At 39.7% G+C, this 17,483-nt stretch overlaps 1 protein-coding gene across 2 annotated transcripts; it reads left to right on the top strand.

Annotated features, from left to right (window-relative positions):
• Positions 1-455: 455 nt before the first annotated feature.
• On the top strand, positions 456-13,456 carry RpS4 (ribosomal protein S4). 2 transcript variants are annotated; one of them, XM_071662182.1, is made up of 6 exons: positions 456-530; positions 1,554-1,809; positions 4,974-5,071; positions 5,247-5,418; positions 7,022-7,151; positions 13,311-13,456. In XM_071662182.1, exons 1-6 carry the CDS (start codon positions 525-527, stop codon positions 13,432-13,434), a joined length of 786 nt encoding a protein of 261 aa, XP_071518283.1. In that variant the 5' UTR covers positions 456-524; the 3' UTR covers positions 13,435-13,456. The 2 variants fall into 2 exon arrangements, with proteins under 2 accessions (XP_071518283.1, XP_071518282.1); XM_071662181.1 differs by lacking the exon at positions 456-530 and adding an exon at positions 630-779.
• The last annotated feature ends 4,027 nt before the right edge of the window (positions 13,457-17,483 follow it).

Genomic DNA, 17,483 nt, shown 5'->3' with positions numbered 1-17,483 from the left:
GGTAATTGAGGACTCCATTTACTTAAAACCAGCAAAATCACAAACTGGAAGTTCAAAATTCAATGAAAATTATACGAAAATAGTCTTACCTGTTGCTCTGTAGCTACAATGAATTTTATGTAGTTTTAGCGGTGTCTGTTTTATTAGCTATTGAGGATAAGTGTGTTTTCAGGTGGACTTAGCCTATATTAAAGGTAATATATGTATATTTCATATACTGTAATTGATTAAAGTCTAAGTGAATTATAAAGTAATTCTGACCATTATAACATAGAATGGTGTCCTTAGTTTTCGCATATTATACCAATGGCATTAAGCTTTCTCAGTTTACTGTAATTGACTTAGATTTTTATCAATAAAAGTCATGAGATGGAATAAATCATATCAAAAGATGAATTTATGTTATGAATTTATATTATGAATTTATATTATGGCTCTCTGAGGATTTGTCTTATGCTCAGGGTCCCTGGGATGGCTAGACACCAGCGCCATCTACCCCGTCTTTCCTTTCACCTCACCGAGCTATGGCTGTAAGTTGATTGATACAACTCCTCTTTTTCGCGTATCCTCATTAACCATGTGTACTGAGTTACGTCTGATGAGGACAGGTGTTACATGGAGGCCTGGGAGAAAACGTCTGCACCATGTTTACCGAGATAATCATGTGGATGAAGGAAATATTTAGGGATAAATATGGATGTTTACATCTCGCCATTGGGCTAAGTGTCTTGTGTACGGCGACTCCGATTTTGAAAATCCCGAGTTGTAAAGGTCGTAAGGTAATCATTCCAATATACTGATAAGGAAGAATCATGCACCGTGTGAATTAATGACGCAAGTATATTTATCGTTGAAATTGAGTGAGACATTGGACATGGACTGGTAGTCAACTGTTGAACATGGAGTTTGTGTAGTCAGGTGGCGAGGGTTTGAGTCAATTGTGGAACATAAGATTTACCTTCATAATACAGTCACATGTCAGCTTGGATCAGATTATAGTAATGATGTAGGACACATAGGGTTGATAGTTGGATCATGTATTTCAAAGGTAAAAAACATGACTTTAAACGTGATTACTCGTAATATATCATGGAGTTCTGGATTATTTATATTATTAGTTTATCATCTGTGATGATTAGAAAAATGTAGGTAATGTGTTGGCTAAATATGAGCAGAATGTAACATTTATTGGACCCCCTTTGCTAGTCGGTATCTTAAGGTTTCTGTTAAGAAATGTACAATTCTCACCCCATTATTAGTATATATATATATATATATATATATATATATATATATATATATATATATATATATATATGTATGGCGTTTGAGAGAGTGGAATTTATATAGTATATCGTGTTCTTGACTTAGTGTAGGTTAGCATAAGGTGAACGTTGTTTGCGTGTTTATATAGTGTTTTAATATAGTGAGGACATAATTAGGGTCATACGATGAGATATGTGTGTATTACAAACTGTATTTTCATTTAATTGTAGAAAATTTAATGTTCATTTAGATTTTTTTTGTTTAACATTTGTCAATTTGTATTTTAGCGTGGACCGAAGAAGCATTTGAAGCGGCTTGTAGCCCCCAAGTCATGGTTACTGGACAAGCTTGGGGGTGTGTTTGCTCCAAGGCCATCCACTGGTCCCCATAAACTACGTGAATGTATTCCGTTGGTCATTCTCCTGCGTAACCGCTTGAAGTACGCCCTGACCAACACAGAGGTCACCAAGATCACAATGCAGCGCCTTATTCGCATTGATGGCAAGATCCGTACGGACAAAAATTTCCCCGCTGGGTTTATGGGTGAGTCTTGGTATGGTTAAAGGTGTAGTTCAGAAATGTGCCAGGTTAAGGAGGCTGTGCAGACTTGCTGAGTTCCTGGCTAGTGCTACTGAATGAAAGCAACGGAGACACAAGTGAATGTTCAGACACATTGTTATGAGATAGCCGAGTGTATCTGATAAGTTGTACGAGACAACTGTTTGGGAGGGTGATGCTATGTTTGAGTTTCAGACGAGTGGGGGGAATAGTGTAGCTTCAGGTGTGTTAGAAGATGTGTATATTGGTTTTTTTTTTTTTAGAGAAAGTTGGCATGTAATACGTAAACAGAAGGACTTGTATGTGCAGTGTAACTCATCACAGGAAATTTTTTTTTTTACATTTGCCTTTATTGCTTGTTTGTTGCATCCTATTTCTCGTCATGCCACTGCACTCCTATGTTCTGGCTGTTGGATGCACGTACATTTATGTATATCACTCATGGCTGTCAGATATGAAGGGTGAAGCTGATGTTCTTTTTTTTGTACACTTTCGGGCTGACTTTTTACATTAGTGTCAGTCGAGTGGTGATTGAAATAATCCCTGCACGTATTCAGGATGTGAAGTTAGTGAGGTTTCTGCACTGTGGATGTAAATGAAGTTAAACAGGTTATTCAGATTATATGGTTTCACTGTTTTTGTTTAAACGAACTGAACTTGAGCCATTGTGTAAACTAAGCTCAGTTGAAATTTAACAGGTCCCTTTTTATAATGATATTATTTGCTTCTAATCGAAGCCATGCTTGGCTGATGTCATGTGTGGTCAAAATAGGAGCTAGATTAAATTCCTCCATGGTTGCTGCCTGGATGTAATTCCTTGTCAGCATTACCCAGGTTCGAAACAAACACATGGAAGTAATTTTATTTTTAGTTGATAAATATAACATACTTAGAAAAGTAAATGGATTTGTATGTAGCATTTTTGGATCTGGAGAAGGCATATGATAGAGTTGATAGAGATGCTCTGTAGAAGGTATTCAGAATATATGGTGTGGGAGGCAAGTTGTTAGAAGCAGTGAAAAGTTTTTATCGAGGATGTAAGGCATGTGTACGTGTAGGAAGAGAGGAAAGTGATTGGTTCTCAGTGAATGTAGGTTTGCGGCAGGTGTGTGTGATGTCTCCATGGTTGTTTAATTTGTTTATGGATGGGGTTGTTAGGGAGGTGAATGCAAGAGTTTTGGAAAGGGGCAAGTATGCAGTCTGTTGTGGATGAGAGAGCTTGGGAAGTGAGTCAGTTGTTGTTCGCTGATGATACAGCGCTGGTGGCTGATTCATGTGAGAAACTGCAGAAGCTGGTGACTGAGTTTGGTAAAGTGTGTGAAAGAAGAAAGTTAAGAGTAAATGTGAATAAGAGCAAGGTTATTAGGTAGAGTAGGGTTGAGGGTCAAGTCAATTGGGAGGTAAGTTTGAATGGAGAAAAACTGGAGGAAGTAGTGTTTTAGATATCTGGGAGTGGATCTGGCAGCGGATGGAACCATGGAAGCAGAAGTGAATCATAGGGTGGGGAGGGGGCGAAAATCCTGGGAGCCTTGAAGAATGTGTGGAAGTCGAGAACATTATCTCGAAAAGCAAAAATGGGTATGTTTGAAGGAATAGTGGTTCCAACAATGTTGTATGGTTGCGAGGCGTGGGCTATGGATAGAGTTGTGCGGAGGAGGGTGGATGTGCTGGAAATGAGATGTTTGAGGACCATGTGTGGCGTGAGGTGGTTTGATCGAGTAAGTAATGTAAGGGTAAGAGAGATGTGTGGAAATAAAAAGAGCGTGATTTAGAGAGCAGAAGAGGGTGTTTTGAAATGGTTTGGGCACATTGAGAGAATGAGTGAGGAAAGACTGACCAAGATGATATATGTGTCGGAGGTGGAGGGAACGAGGAGAAGTGGGAGACCAAATTGGAGGTGGAAAGATGGAGTGAAAAAGATTTTGAGTGATCGGTGCCTGAACATGCAGGAGGGTGAAAGGCGGGCAAGGAATAGAGTGAATTGGAATGATGTGGTATACCGGGGTTGATGTGCTGTCAGTGGATTGAATCAGAGCATGTGAAGCGTCTGGGGTAAACCATGGAAGTTGTGTGGGGCCTGGATGTGGAAAGGGAGCTGTGGTTTTGGGCATTATTGCATGACAGCTAGAGACTGAGTGTGAACGAATGGGGCCTTTGTTGTCTTTTCCTAGTGCTACCTCGCACACATGATGGGGGAGGGGGATGGTATTCCATGTGTGGCGGGATGGCGATGGGAATGAATAAAGGCAGACAGTGTGAATTGTGTGCATGGGTATATATGTATGTTTCTGTGTGTGTATATATATGTATACATTGAGATGTATAGGTATGTATATTTGCATGTGTGGACGTGTATGTATATACATGTGTATGTGGGTGGGTTGGGCCATTTCTTTTGTCTGTTTCCTTGCGCTACCTCGCAAACGCGGGAGACAGCGACAAAGCAAAATAATATATATTAATAAATATAACGATTGTCTTTTCTGCTTGTGATGGTTCTTGAGGTAATTTCATTTTTGGTTGACAGTTATAAGGATTGCATTATTGGTTATGGTTCTTCAAAGACCTTGTCATTTACATTATTATATCTAGAAGTGCCATAAGTTCTGTGCCTAATTATTCAAAGAATTGATATTTTTTTTAGAATCCTTGTAACTTGTTTCGACTTTTTAGGATATTTAGATCCAAAATAGTCTGAGCATATCAGTGTTCAGATTTTGTAGTTTTACGAATTGTGAAATAGTGTAAATTTGGTCAAATGGACATCATTTTAGAGAAATTATGAATAACTTTATCGTTTATTCTTAGGAATACTGTGCTGTCCTCTGGGCAGTAATTGTGTCTCCTGTATTCCAGTTTCTTTGTAGCATGTCACATATAGTGTATCCCTTTATATCCATGCCTTTGAACTGTTTGGCTTTCCTGCCCACAACTAACTTGCACGCACAGTATTCCCTGAGCATCTTTGTCTTGGGTACGTCTTCTTCCTGTATCCTTAATCATTTACTTGGTTATCTTTCTGCATCCGTTATCTCTTTTCCAAGCCCACATACAGTACAGTGTTCTTCACATTTATAGTCCCTTTTTTGTTCCCTGCCCAGTTTGGTCAGGTTCATTACTTGCCTTGATTGATTATGTTGTGTTAACAGATATTGTCAGCATCAAGAAGACTGGTGAGCACTTCCGCATTCTCTATGATGTGAAGGGTCGCTTCATTGCACACCGAATCACTGAAGAGGAGGCAAAGGTTAGTTGATAGCACTGTTGTTTAGTCTGTAGATTGCAAGAAATGTGTACTCAATGAGTATGATTTCTAACTACATGATAATGTAAATAAAAAATTTTTAATTTTGTCTGGTACATTTTGTAACTACTATAAACATTAAAACCGAACAAACAGTTAATGAGAGAAATGTTTTCAGTACAAGCTCTGCAAGGTGAAGAGTGTTTCAGTTGGGCCTAAGGGTATACCTTTCCTTGTTACTTCTGATGGTCGCACCATTCGCTACCCAGATCCATTGGTAAAGGTCAATGATTCTATTCTTTTTGACATAGAGAAAAAAAAGTTGAAGGATTTCATCAAATTTGATTCAGGTAAGTTTGTGACCCATACTAACAAATCTCATCATGATGCATTAGTTCAGTATCTACGATTAGTTGAAAAAATCCGTGTTGATTTTAATTTATTCAGAAAAAAGTGATGCTATATTACTTAACCCTTCAGTTTCCCAGGAACATGTTAAGTTAAGCTTTTCATATACCTACAATTTTCCATTTTGTATATGATATGACATTCTTTTACATATTAAGTTTTGTATTGTTGGAAAAGGCAAGAAAGTATAAAAGAAAATATCTAAACTTTGCCATTTTCCCACGTTAGCAAGGAAGAGCACCTGGGACCAACAAAAAAAAAAAAAAAAAAAAAAAAATGCTCATTTGCTCATATCTACTCCCAGGTTTGCTATGTCTAATGCACTGAAACTAGACCACAATCCTCAGCCAAGCTACATAACCATTTCTTGGCTTCTTACCATTGTTATGCTCAGGTTAGGCCCATTGACAGCGTCACTCTGCATGCTTCATCACTTCATCCCATGCATGGCTGTCACTGTCGTGAATAATATGTCCTTGGTAACTTAAAGCCTCCAACTCATTTTTTTTTTCCTCCTCCTGCTTTGTTCCCTTTATTTCTAACACGCATATCATCAATCTCCTTTGTCACAATCACATTCCTCTTTAGCGCTATCATTCCATGTACGATCCACTTTTCTCGCAGTACATTTTGTCCTTGGGCATTATATTTTTCAACATTGTCCACCCCTCTTGTGTTTTTTCTGCTTTTAAGGCTCTGCAACTTGCACCCAAGCAACATTATTTGGACCACTGTGCCATCAAACATGCCCATCTTTGACCGTGCAATTGGTGAGCTCTCCTTGCATGCACTCTAAGCACATCCAAGACCTGTGATCTCATTCTATAACTGAATAAGCTTTCCTAGTTCCATCCACTGCCTTGCTCACTACCATGTATCAGAAGCCCTTTATTTCTTCCAGTTTTTTCCCACTCAAACTTGCACACAAACAAATTGGTCTCATTCCCCTACCAAAACTCATTATCTTATTAAATTTTATTCTCATGAATTCATCTTTTACCACACTCATACGTGGAGATGGACCTCCATTGGTGTAGCTGTTAGCCTTACTGATCATCATTCATGCACAGGCTGCTTGGAATCAAACCAGCATAGGTTAGAATCCTGGTCATGGCAGCTGGTCCACAGTCCTCCCAGTTGTTTGCCCTACCCTAAATGTACCCATTTTCTATTATGTTTGCTTTTCTATGATGAAAAAGACTAGTTTGTGGCTGAATGCTATAGAAAGGTCAGTTTTTAAAACTGAATTTAGCTGGAGTGACATCAAGAGCTTTCAAAAGGATTTTTAGTCATATAACTCCAGGTTCCATTTTTCTGGGCTACTGAAGCTACTGGAGTAAGGTGTTCACCAGTATTGCACTCTTATCCGTCCGTTGACGACTTAACCTCACTGAATGTGAATATCCACCATTGGTATAACCTCATGCAAGCATTGTCTGTTAACATCTTTCTCAGATCATTGATTTCATTCACTGAATTACAAATTATCCAGCTTGTCTGTTTACCATATGCATGTTTTGATGTACGAAATTATGTAATCAACAGGAAACCTGTGCATGATCACTGGAGGCCGTAACTTGGGTCGTGTGGGAACAATTGTATCCCGTGAGCGTCATGCAGGAAGCTTTGATATTGTTCACGTTAAGGATGCTGTTGGACACACCTTTGCCACCAGGTAAGAGTGAACAGATTTTGATTTAAATTATATCCCTAACGTTTTTTTGCCTTTACTGATCCAGTGGGTTGGCATATGAAAATATATGAACAGTTATCATTTTATAACTCTAGTTAATTGTTATATTGTGGTGATTTAGATTTTTACTGGGGATTTTTTCTTAAAGATTTCAAGACCTGGGTTTAGGCTGTACATCCATATGTATACATTTATACTTCATAAACATGGATAAGCTATGAATTTATTGGTTGTAGTTTCATTGCCTGAAATTAAAAGAATTTTCCCAGAGAATCTGAAATTTTTTCAGTTTCATGATTAGGTTTTTTGAATTTGTAAACTAATTATTTGAAGTGTTGCTGTTGAAATGTGTAAATGAGCTGTTGAGGCACTAAAGGCTACGAAGTGGTTCTGGAGTTCACCAGTTATGGAGGTTTGTGTTGGCATCCCCTGGAGGGAAGTCTTTGAAGGGAATAGGCATGAGAGATAAAGCTAAATCATTAGATCAGAACGAGTGAATGTAGAGTAAGGCTCATGAAGTGCTCCTTAGTCGCTCAATCGCTAAGGTGTTTCATATGTGCCAAGATTAATTCTGACTTTTATAGAACTTCATTTTTTTCTATAAATATGGAGTGTAGGTTGGCCAGTACAATTGTCTCCATTTACAAGCTGATGAAGGTGGTGTATGGGAGGATTTGCTTGTCATTATTTTTGTTTTGATAAATAGGAATAGATATGTTAGGGGTTTAAAAAACTTGTTTCAGTATTTCGTGTCGAGTTCTTTTAGAATACAGGAAGATAATGTACTGTGATGGTAAATCAGGTTTTCTTTCATGTCTTCTCGGTGCTTTCACTTGTTGCCATCATGTTTTTGTAAGAGGATGTCAGTTTCTGCAGGTTGTTATAAGCATGAAAGCGAGGACAATATGTGGTGTGAGGTGGTTTGATCGAGTAAGTAACGTAAGGGTAAGAGAGATGTGTGGAAATAAAAAGAGCGTGGTTGAGAGAGCTGAAGAGGGTGTTTTGAAATGGTTCGGGCACATGGAGAGAATGAGTGAGGAAAGATTGACCAAGAGAATATATGTGTTGGAGGTGGAGGGAACGAGGAGAAGAGGGAGACCAAATTGGAGGTGGAAAGATGGAGTGAAAAAGATTTTGTGTGATCGGGGCCTGAACATGCAGGAGGGTGAAAGGAGGGCAAGGAATAGAGTGAATTGGAGTGATGTGGTATACCGGGGTTAACGTGCTGTCAGTGGATTGAATCAAGGCATGTGAAGCGTCTGGGGTAAACCATGGAAAGCTGTGTAGGTATGTATATTTGCGTGTGTGGACTTATGTATATACATGTGTATGGGGGTGGGTTGGGCCATTTCTTTCGTCTGTTTCCTTGCGCTACCTCGCAAACGCGGGAGACAGCGACAAAGCAAAAAAAAAAAAAAAAAAATTAATATTGGTAAATGTTAACAGCATTAAGGATGAATACTGATTTTAGATTGGGTAGGGTAAAGAAGTAGTAATATGTGCAGTTTTAACAAGTATGTCAAGGGAAATATGTAAGTGATTATTTGTTTCCAAACCATCTGTTTTTGAGTGTGTTACTTGGGGAAATATGAAACCTCAACAACTGCTCTTTGTGGACTTTTTTCATGTATGAGCTGTTGGTTTGGGATAAGTTATTTCATAGGTTACTCCAATAACTTTTATTATCTGTGGTATGGGATAGGAGTTTGGTTGATATGTATCAGGATATTTAACGGTCATTTCTTATTTATTTTCTTTTATACATCTCCCACTCATTTGCATTTTTTCCCTGCAAAAATCGTCCAAATGCCTCTCTCTTCTCTTTCACTACTAATCTTACTTCTTCATCCCACCACTCACTACCTTTTCTAATCAACCCACCTCCCACGCTTCTCATGCCACAAGCATCTTTTGCGCAAGCCATCACTGCTTCCCTAAATACATCCCATTCCTTGCCCACTCCCCTTACCTCCCTTGTTCTCACCTTTTTCCATTCTGTACCCAGTCTCTCCTGGTACTTCCTCACACAAGTCTCCTTCCCAAGCTCACTTACTCTCACCACTCTTCACCCCAACATTCTCTCTTCTTTTCTGAAAACCCCCACAAATCTTCACCTTATCCTCCACAAGATAATGATCAGACATCCCTCCAGTTGCACCTCTCAGCACATTAACATCCAAAAGTCTCTCTTTTGTGCGTCTATCAATTAACACGTAATCCAATAATGCTCTCTGGCCATCTCTCCTACTTACATGCGTATACTTATGTATATCTCGCTTTTTAAACCAGGTATTCCCAATCACCAGTCCTTTTTTAGCACATAAATCTACAAGCTGAAGAGGCAGGAGGTCAAGAGAAAGGTGCAAGAGGTGAAAAAGAGGGCAAATGAGAGTTGGGGTGAGAGTATCATTAAATTTCAGGGAGAATAAAAAGATGTTTTGGAAGGAGGTAAATAAAGTGCGTAAGACAAGGGACCAAATGGGAACTTCAGTGAAGGGGGCTAATGGGGAGGTGATATCAAGTAGTGGTGATATGAGAGGGAGATGGAGTGAGTATTTTGAAGGTTTGTTGAATGTGTTTGATGATAGAGTGGCAGATATAGGGTGTTTTGGTCGAGATGGTGTGCAAAGTGAGAGGGTTAGGGAAAATGATTTGGTAAATAGAGAAGAGGTAGTAAAAGCTTTACGGAAGATGAAAGCCGGCAAGGCAGCAGGTTTGGATGGTATTGCAGTGGAATTTATTAAAAAAGGGGGTGACTATATTGTTGACTGGTTGGTACGGTTATTTAATGTATGTATGATTCATGGTGAGGTGCCTGAGATTGGCGGAATGCTTGCATAGTGCCATTGTACAAAGGCAAAGGGGATAAGAGTGAGTGCTCAAATTACAGAGGTATAAGTTTGTTGAGTATTCCTGGTGAATTATATGGGAGGGTATTGATTGAGAGGGTGAAGGCATGTACAGAGCATCAGATTGGGGAAGAGCAGTGTGGTTTCAGAAGTGGTAGAGGATGTGTGGATCAAGTGTTTGCTTTGAAGAATGTATGTGAGAAATACTTAGAAAAACAAATGGATTTGTATGTAGCATTTATGGATCTGGAGAAGGCATATGATAGAGTTGATAGAGATGCTCTGTGGAAGGTTTTAAGAATATATGGTGTGGGAGGCAAGTTGTTAGAAGCAGTGAAAAGTTTTTATCGAGGATGTAAGGCATGTGTACGTGTAGGAAGAGAGGAAAGTGATTGGTTCTCAGTGAATGTAGGTTTGCGGCAGGTGTGTGTGATGTCTCCATGGTTGTTTAATTTGTTTATGGATGGAGTTGTTAGGGAGGTGAATGCAGGAGTTTTGGAAAGAGGGGCAAGTATGCAGTCTGTTGTGGATGAGGGAGCTTGGGAAGTGAGTCAGTTGTTGTTTGCTGATGATACAGCGCTGGTGGCTGATTCATGTAAGAAACTGCAGAAGCTGGTGACTGAGTTTGGTAAAGTGTGTGAAAGAAGAAAGTTGAGAGTAAATGTGAATAAGAGCAAGGTTATTAGATACAGTAGGGTTGAGGGTCAAGTCAATTGGGAGGTAAGTTTAGATGGAGAAAAACTGGAGGAAGTAATTTGTTTTAGATATATGGGAGTGGATCTGTCAGCGGATGGAACCATGGAAGCGGAAGTGGATCATAGGGTGGGGGAGGGGGCGAAAATTTTGGGAGCCTTGAAAAATGTGTGGAAGTCGAGAACATTATCCCGGAAAGCAAAAATGGGTATGTTTGAAGGAATAGTAGTTCCAACAATGTTGTATGGTTGCGAGGCGTGGGCTATGGATAGAGTTGTGCGCAGGAGGATGGATGTGCTGGAAATGAGATGTTTGAGGACAATGTGTGGTGTGAGGTGGTTTGATCGAGTAAGTAACGTAAGGGTGAGAGAGATGTGTGGAAATAAAAAGAGCGTGGTTGAGAGAGCAGAAGAGGGTGTTTTGAAATGGTTTGGGCACATGGAGAGAATGAGTGAGGAAAGATTGACCAAGAGGATATATGTGTCGGAGGTGGAGGGAACGAGGAGAAGAGGGAGACCAAATTGGAGGTGGAAAGATGGAGTGAAGAGGATTTTGTGTGATCGGGGCCTGAACATGCAGGAGGGTGAAAGGAGGGCAAGGAATAGAGTGAATTGGAGCGATGTGGTATACAGGGGTTGACGTGCTGTCAGTGGATTGAATCAAGGCATGTGAAGCGTCTGGGGTAAACCATGGAAAGCTGTGTAGGTATGTATATTTGCGTGTGTGGATGTGTGTATGTACATGTGTATGGGGAGGGTTGGGCCATTTCTTTCGTCTGTTTCCTTGCGCTACCTCGCAAACGCGGGAGACAGCGACAAAGTATAAAAAAAAAAAAAAAAAAAAAAATTGTGGTTGAGAGAGCAGAAGAGGGTGTTTTGAAATGGTTTGGTCACTTTGAGAGAATGAGTGTGAACGAATGAGGCCTTTGTTGTCTTTTCCTAGCGCTACCCCGCACACGTGAGGGGGGAGGGGGATGGTATTCCATGTGTGGTGAGGTGGCGATGGGAATGAATAAAGGCAGACGGTGTGAATTGTGTGCATGGGTATATATGTATGTGTCTGTGTGTGTATATATATGTGTACATTGTGATGTATAGGTATGTATATTTGCGTGTGTGGACGTGTGTGTATATACATGTGTATGTGGGTGGGTTGTGCCATTTCTTTCGTCTGTTTCCTTGCGCTACCTTGCAAACGCGGGAGACAGCGACAAAGCAAAATGAATATAAAAAATATTTATTTATTTTGCTTTGTCACTGTCTCCCGCGTTAGCGAGGTAGCGCAAGGAAACAGACGAAAGAATGGCCCAACCCGCCCACATACACATGTATATACATACACGTCCACACATGCAAATATACATAGCTATACATCTCAATGTACACATATATATACACACACAGACATATACATATATACACATGTACACAATTCATACTGTCTGCCTTTATTTGTTCCCATCGCCACCTCGCCACACATGGAATAACAACCCCCTTCCCCTCATGTGTGCAAGGTAACGCTAGGAAAAGACAACAAAGGCCCCATTCGTTCACACTCAGTCTCTAGCTGTCATGTAATAATGCACTGAAACCACAACTCCCTTTCCACATCCAGGCCCCACACAGCTTTCCATGGTTTACCCCAGACGCTTCACATGCCCTGATTCAATCCACTGACAGCACGTCAACCCCGGTATACCACATCGATCCAATTCACTCTATTCCTTGCACGCCTTTCACCCTCCTGCATGTTCAGGCCCCGATCACTCAAAATCTTTTTCTCTCCATCTTTCCACCTCCAATTTGATCTCCCACTTCTCCTCGTTCACTCCACCTCCGACACATATATCCTCTTGGTCAATCTTTCCTCACTCATTCTCTCCATGTGCCCAAACCACTTCAAAACACCCTCTTCTGCTCTCTCAACCACGCTCTTTTTATTTCCACACATTTCTCTTACCCTTACATTACCTACTCGATCAAACCACCTCACACCACACATTGTCCTCAAACATCTCATTTCCAGCACATCCACCCTCCTGCGCACAACTCTATCCATAGCTCACGCCTCGCAACCATACAACATTGTTGGAACCACTATTCCTTCAAACATACCCATTTTTGCTTTCCGAGATAATGTTCTCGACTTCCACACATTCCTCAAGGCTCCTAGGATTTTCGCCCCCTTCCCCACCCTATGATTCACTTCTGCTTCCATGGTTCCATCTGCTGCCAGATCCACTTCCAGATATCTAAAACACTTTACTTCCTCCAGTTTTTCTCCATTCAAACTTACCTGCCAATTGACTTGACCCTCAACCCTACTGTACCTAATAACCTTGCTCTTATTCACATTTACTCTTAACTTTCTTCTTTCACACACTTTACCAAACTCAGTCACCAGCTTCTGCAGTTTCTCACATGAATCAGCCACCAGCGCTGTATCATCAGCGAACAACAACCGACTCACTTCCCAAGCTCTCTCATCCACAACATAAATATAGATATTCTTATTTATTCAGTGAATGGTTGATATGTATTAGGATATATAAGTGGCTGAATTTTTATTTCCACTGCTAATGCACAGTCTCTTATTTCAGATTGAACAATGTGTTCGTTATTGGAAAAGGCAACAAGGCGTATGTGTCTCTGCCACGCGGCAAGGGTATCAAACTCAGCATTGCTGATGAGCGTGATCGCAGGTTGGCGCAGAAATTGAATTAAGAAATAAAACACTTGTATGAAATACTGTTTCAATGAAACCTAGAGTGGAAAATGGTAAACATTTCCTGATTGGTGTACAAACTTGAAGTTTATAATTCATCAAATTGGAGGCAGATTTTCAGATTGTATTTTTGAATATTACTAGAGTGCATTAGGTATCTTGGATTTCATTTTACAGCACATGGAACTATGGGTATTGAGATGAGTCCCACTGAAAGAGTGGCTGAAGACTTGGGTGCATTAAGGAGGATGGAGGGAGAGTATATTGCTTGGGAAAAGATGGCTAAGTTTGAAGATACTGTACAGTATTCCTAAGTATTGTATGGATGAGTCTTGGGCCTTGAATGCAAAAGAAAAGAAGAGGTTGGTCATTTTGTAAATAATAGTATGGATGTGAGTCTTGGGCTGCAAATAAAATTGAAGGTGACAGTTTGGTATGGAAATGGTGCTAAGGAACAGTGTATGGTGTGAGGCAGTTTGACATGTATTACAGGAAAGGGAGGTGAGTTAGCAAGTAATTAGTTCGGGCAGACTGTTTTAATGAAATGGGTTGGACATACGGTGAATGACCAACTGTTTAAGAGGATTTGTGTGTTGGAAGTAGAGGGAACAAGGTAGAGGGTGAGGATAAGGACAGATTAGAAGAGACTTAGGGTTTTTAGAGGCATAAACATTTTGGAGTGTGTTAGGGAAAATGAATGATCAGTGACGTGTATGGAGGGCACTGTGCTGTTAGCTGGCTGAGCATGGGCATAAATAAAGTGAAGGTAAACCATCGAATAGTCAGCAGGGCTTGGATGTGGATTATGAGGTTTTAAACAATCATACATAACTAGAGAGTGGATGCATGTGATGATGTCCTTGTTTGCACATTTCTAATTATACCGTATTGGATGGGAGAAGCTATTGTTTAAGATAAGTGGAAATAAGGTTTATTTTTGTTTTGGTTTGGTGTTTTTCATAACTACAGCAAAGAGTGTTTGTGACTGGACACTTGAAAATTCTCGTATGTGTTTGAGATGCAGGTAGTAGCTTACAAGTGAAACAAGCAACCCAGACTGTTGACAGGTAACATCATATGCAAGAAGAAATTGAAAATAGATAGCTATTTAATCATGCTAGGGATAAATTGCAAAATTGTAACGGATAAATTCGATGCAATAATAGTTTGTGTGAAGGGTTTTCATCACAGTTTTGATGTTAGAATCTAAGATGTGTCACATGAGTTGACATGCTTGAGTAAGACTTTCTCGAGACTGATTTTGACAATTTTACTCTAGTAGTTTCTTTAGCTCATTGATGAACATATCTTTCATCTACGTCAAGTTCAGCACATGAATGATGATGTTATCATCCTTAGGTAAGCTGAGGGGCATATCTCGTGAGGTGGCATGGGGGAAACTTGAGGCGAATTACAAGGAGTCCAATAAATTTAAGAAATCTTTGGCTTATTCAGGACTAAATTGCGGCATAAACTTCCAGAGCAGATTTTTGCTGGTGTACAGAAGTAGGACCAAGGTAATGTTAATTATAGTTTTATTAGACCCCACATATGGAAATATTTTCAAATTCAATTAAATTGTTTTTTTTAGCTGTATAGTTTGGCATTCTGTAAGATTAAAGTTTAGGGTAGTTCTAATATTTTCCAAGGAATGCAGCACCCCTGTTGTCATCACTTCTGTCCAGTAAGGAACTTACCAAATTTTGGATGGAGTCTCTTTTTATCTTAAGAACAGAATATTTGGAATTGAATTGTAGCCACTCAATTTATAATGGGGTTGATCAGGTACATACAGCATTTGCAACATTATGCATATTCATTCCGTTTCCAGTGTATTAGTGAAATCTGGACTTCCACATGTATGAGTCTTTTTAACCTTTTCTGTTTGATATCATCTTCCATGTGATCCCAAAACTCCTTTAAATCACTCCAGTCCTATATCAAAATCCTCGCACCAACACAGATATGCTTTTGTCTTTCGTGAACATCTGTCTTGAAGTGTGTATTTCCAAAAGTGTTGCCTGTTGAATTACATTCTACATTTTTTCCACTTTCATTTTCACTTTAGACCCTTCACCTGCTTTTCAGTCCTTCACTATGACCTCCATCCATCCATTCAAGTCACCGGTCAGTTTGTGTACTGTGTCATTATCCTCGTATCTGCAGTTTCAAGTTCTCATCTGAAGGCATCCTTGATGTTTTTTTCCCTCATTGCTTTGCACATACGAATCCAATATGCATTTGTAAATTCACACACTTGAATATTTAAGCCATCAGTCTTGTGATGACAGTTTCTCGCATTTCATTTGCATACCATTCATGACAAGTCGCACCATGTTATAACCATATCCCTGTTATTCTCCAGACCTGAATTCACAATTCTTTCCAATATCTTTTAGGTACCCCTTCGCCCCTTAGCCATGCATCACACAAATGTTGTATTCTTCCTTTTTGAAATTGTCTGCAACTTCCTGTCTTCTTACATAGATACATTTAATCCTCACAGTCCACTCACCCATGTGTGGAAAGTGGCTACAGGTATGCCCCGGTGTCGCTTGAGGCCACATGTCTGTCCCCTTGTGGCATTTTCTGAAAGCTTTGGGGGCCTCTTGCCCCAACCCTGCAGTGTAGCAAAGGGGTCAGGGACACACTCAGATAGGATTGATAATCAGCTGCCGTGGACATATAGATAATATGATATAAAGGTAGGTCACTAAAGGAACAGTGCATTTAGAATGAAAAATAAGGTAGGTCAGTAGAGGCACAGTGTAATTAGAATGAAAGGGTTAGTAGAGGCACAGTGCATTTAGAACTGAAAAAAGAAAAAAAGGTTTACATGAGAAAGACGGACAACAGGAGGCCTGATTGGCCCACATCTGGGTTGTCTGGTAAAGAAAAAAAGATTTTAGAATGTAATTCTGCTCAGTTTTTTTTTTTTAAGTTATCACCAACTCCCCGCAGCTGCACATTAACCTTCATAAGTCCCCGTTACTGCTGTCATTCATAGTTTATTTATAGCCTTTTTCTCAGTATTCCTGAATTGATAAAATTTCTAAAAACTTTTGAACGTATTTATAGTTGTTTTCTGCCTGAATTGTCCCCAACTGACCCTACTTGACCTTTCTTTATTAACTCTGCCTGTAAGGTTACCGCTACTGGCCGAGGGCCCAACCAACAAGGTCCCATCCACTTCTTCCTCTACCATTATAGTGGTCAAATTGGACGCCTCATTCCGAAGATCCCCCTACACACATACACTGATCCCCCCACAGCTACCTCCTCACTATCCACCCATTCTCTTAGTTCCTTCTTGAGCTAGAACATAATTTGCTTTACTGAATAGTTTATATCGAAAAAAAAAGGCACTGCATTTAGAATGAAAAAAAAGTTATTAGAGGCGCTGTGCAATTTAGATTTAAAATGCATACTCATGAATTACATTGAACATGCACACGGCACTAGAAGTATTCACAATTAGTAATGGGTCATGATAGTGTTGGTCACATGAATAATCAGTATAAAGGCAGTTGATATATTGCAGGTCAATTATAAATTGACAAGACTTGGCGAACAGTACACGCAGGTTCTAATTGTGGTACTTGACCATATGCAAGTCTACGTACCTGAGACTTGCCCGCAAAATAAGAATATTAATTAAATGTAGTTTATTTGAAGCACAGTTTAGATAAGGGATACATAGGCATTAGTGACTGCACCATTAATGCACGTATTACCGAGAACATACACGGTGTAGATTGAATAACAGTAGTAGTTTATGTAGTTAACCAATGATAAAAAGAGATTGAGAAAGCGCAGAACAGTAGTGATAATAAGTTTGTAGATGGCAGCGGACCCGAGTTTTGAGGCCGATCCATGAATACCTGTGTGGACAATACACAAGCTGGTCATTCTTGTGGCAATTATTCAAGTGTTTGAGATGGCTTGAGGGACATCCTTCAACTCTAGAGCCATAATTTGCGAATATCATTTTGAAGGAAATTCACATGAATATTATATGGAAGATTTTTCTATGTTTATTTGTAGAATA

This window comes from Panulirus ornatus, chromosome 5, assembly GCF_036320965.1.
Source record: "Panulirus ornatus isolate Po-2019 chromosome 5, ASM3632096v1, whole genome shotgun sequence".
Lineage (NCBI taxonomy): Eukaryota > Metazoa > Arthropoda > Malacostraca > Decapoda > Palinuridae > Panulirus > Panulirus ornatus.
The sequence above is the reverse complement of the archived record's forward strand: the minus strand, read 5'-3'. Positions and strand labels throughout refer to the sequence as shown.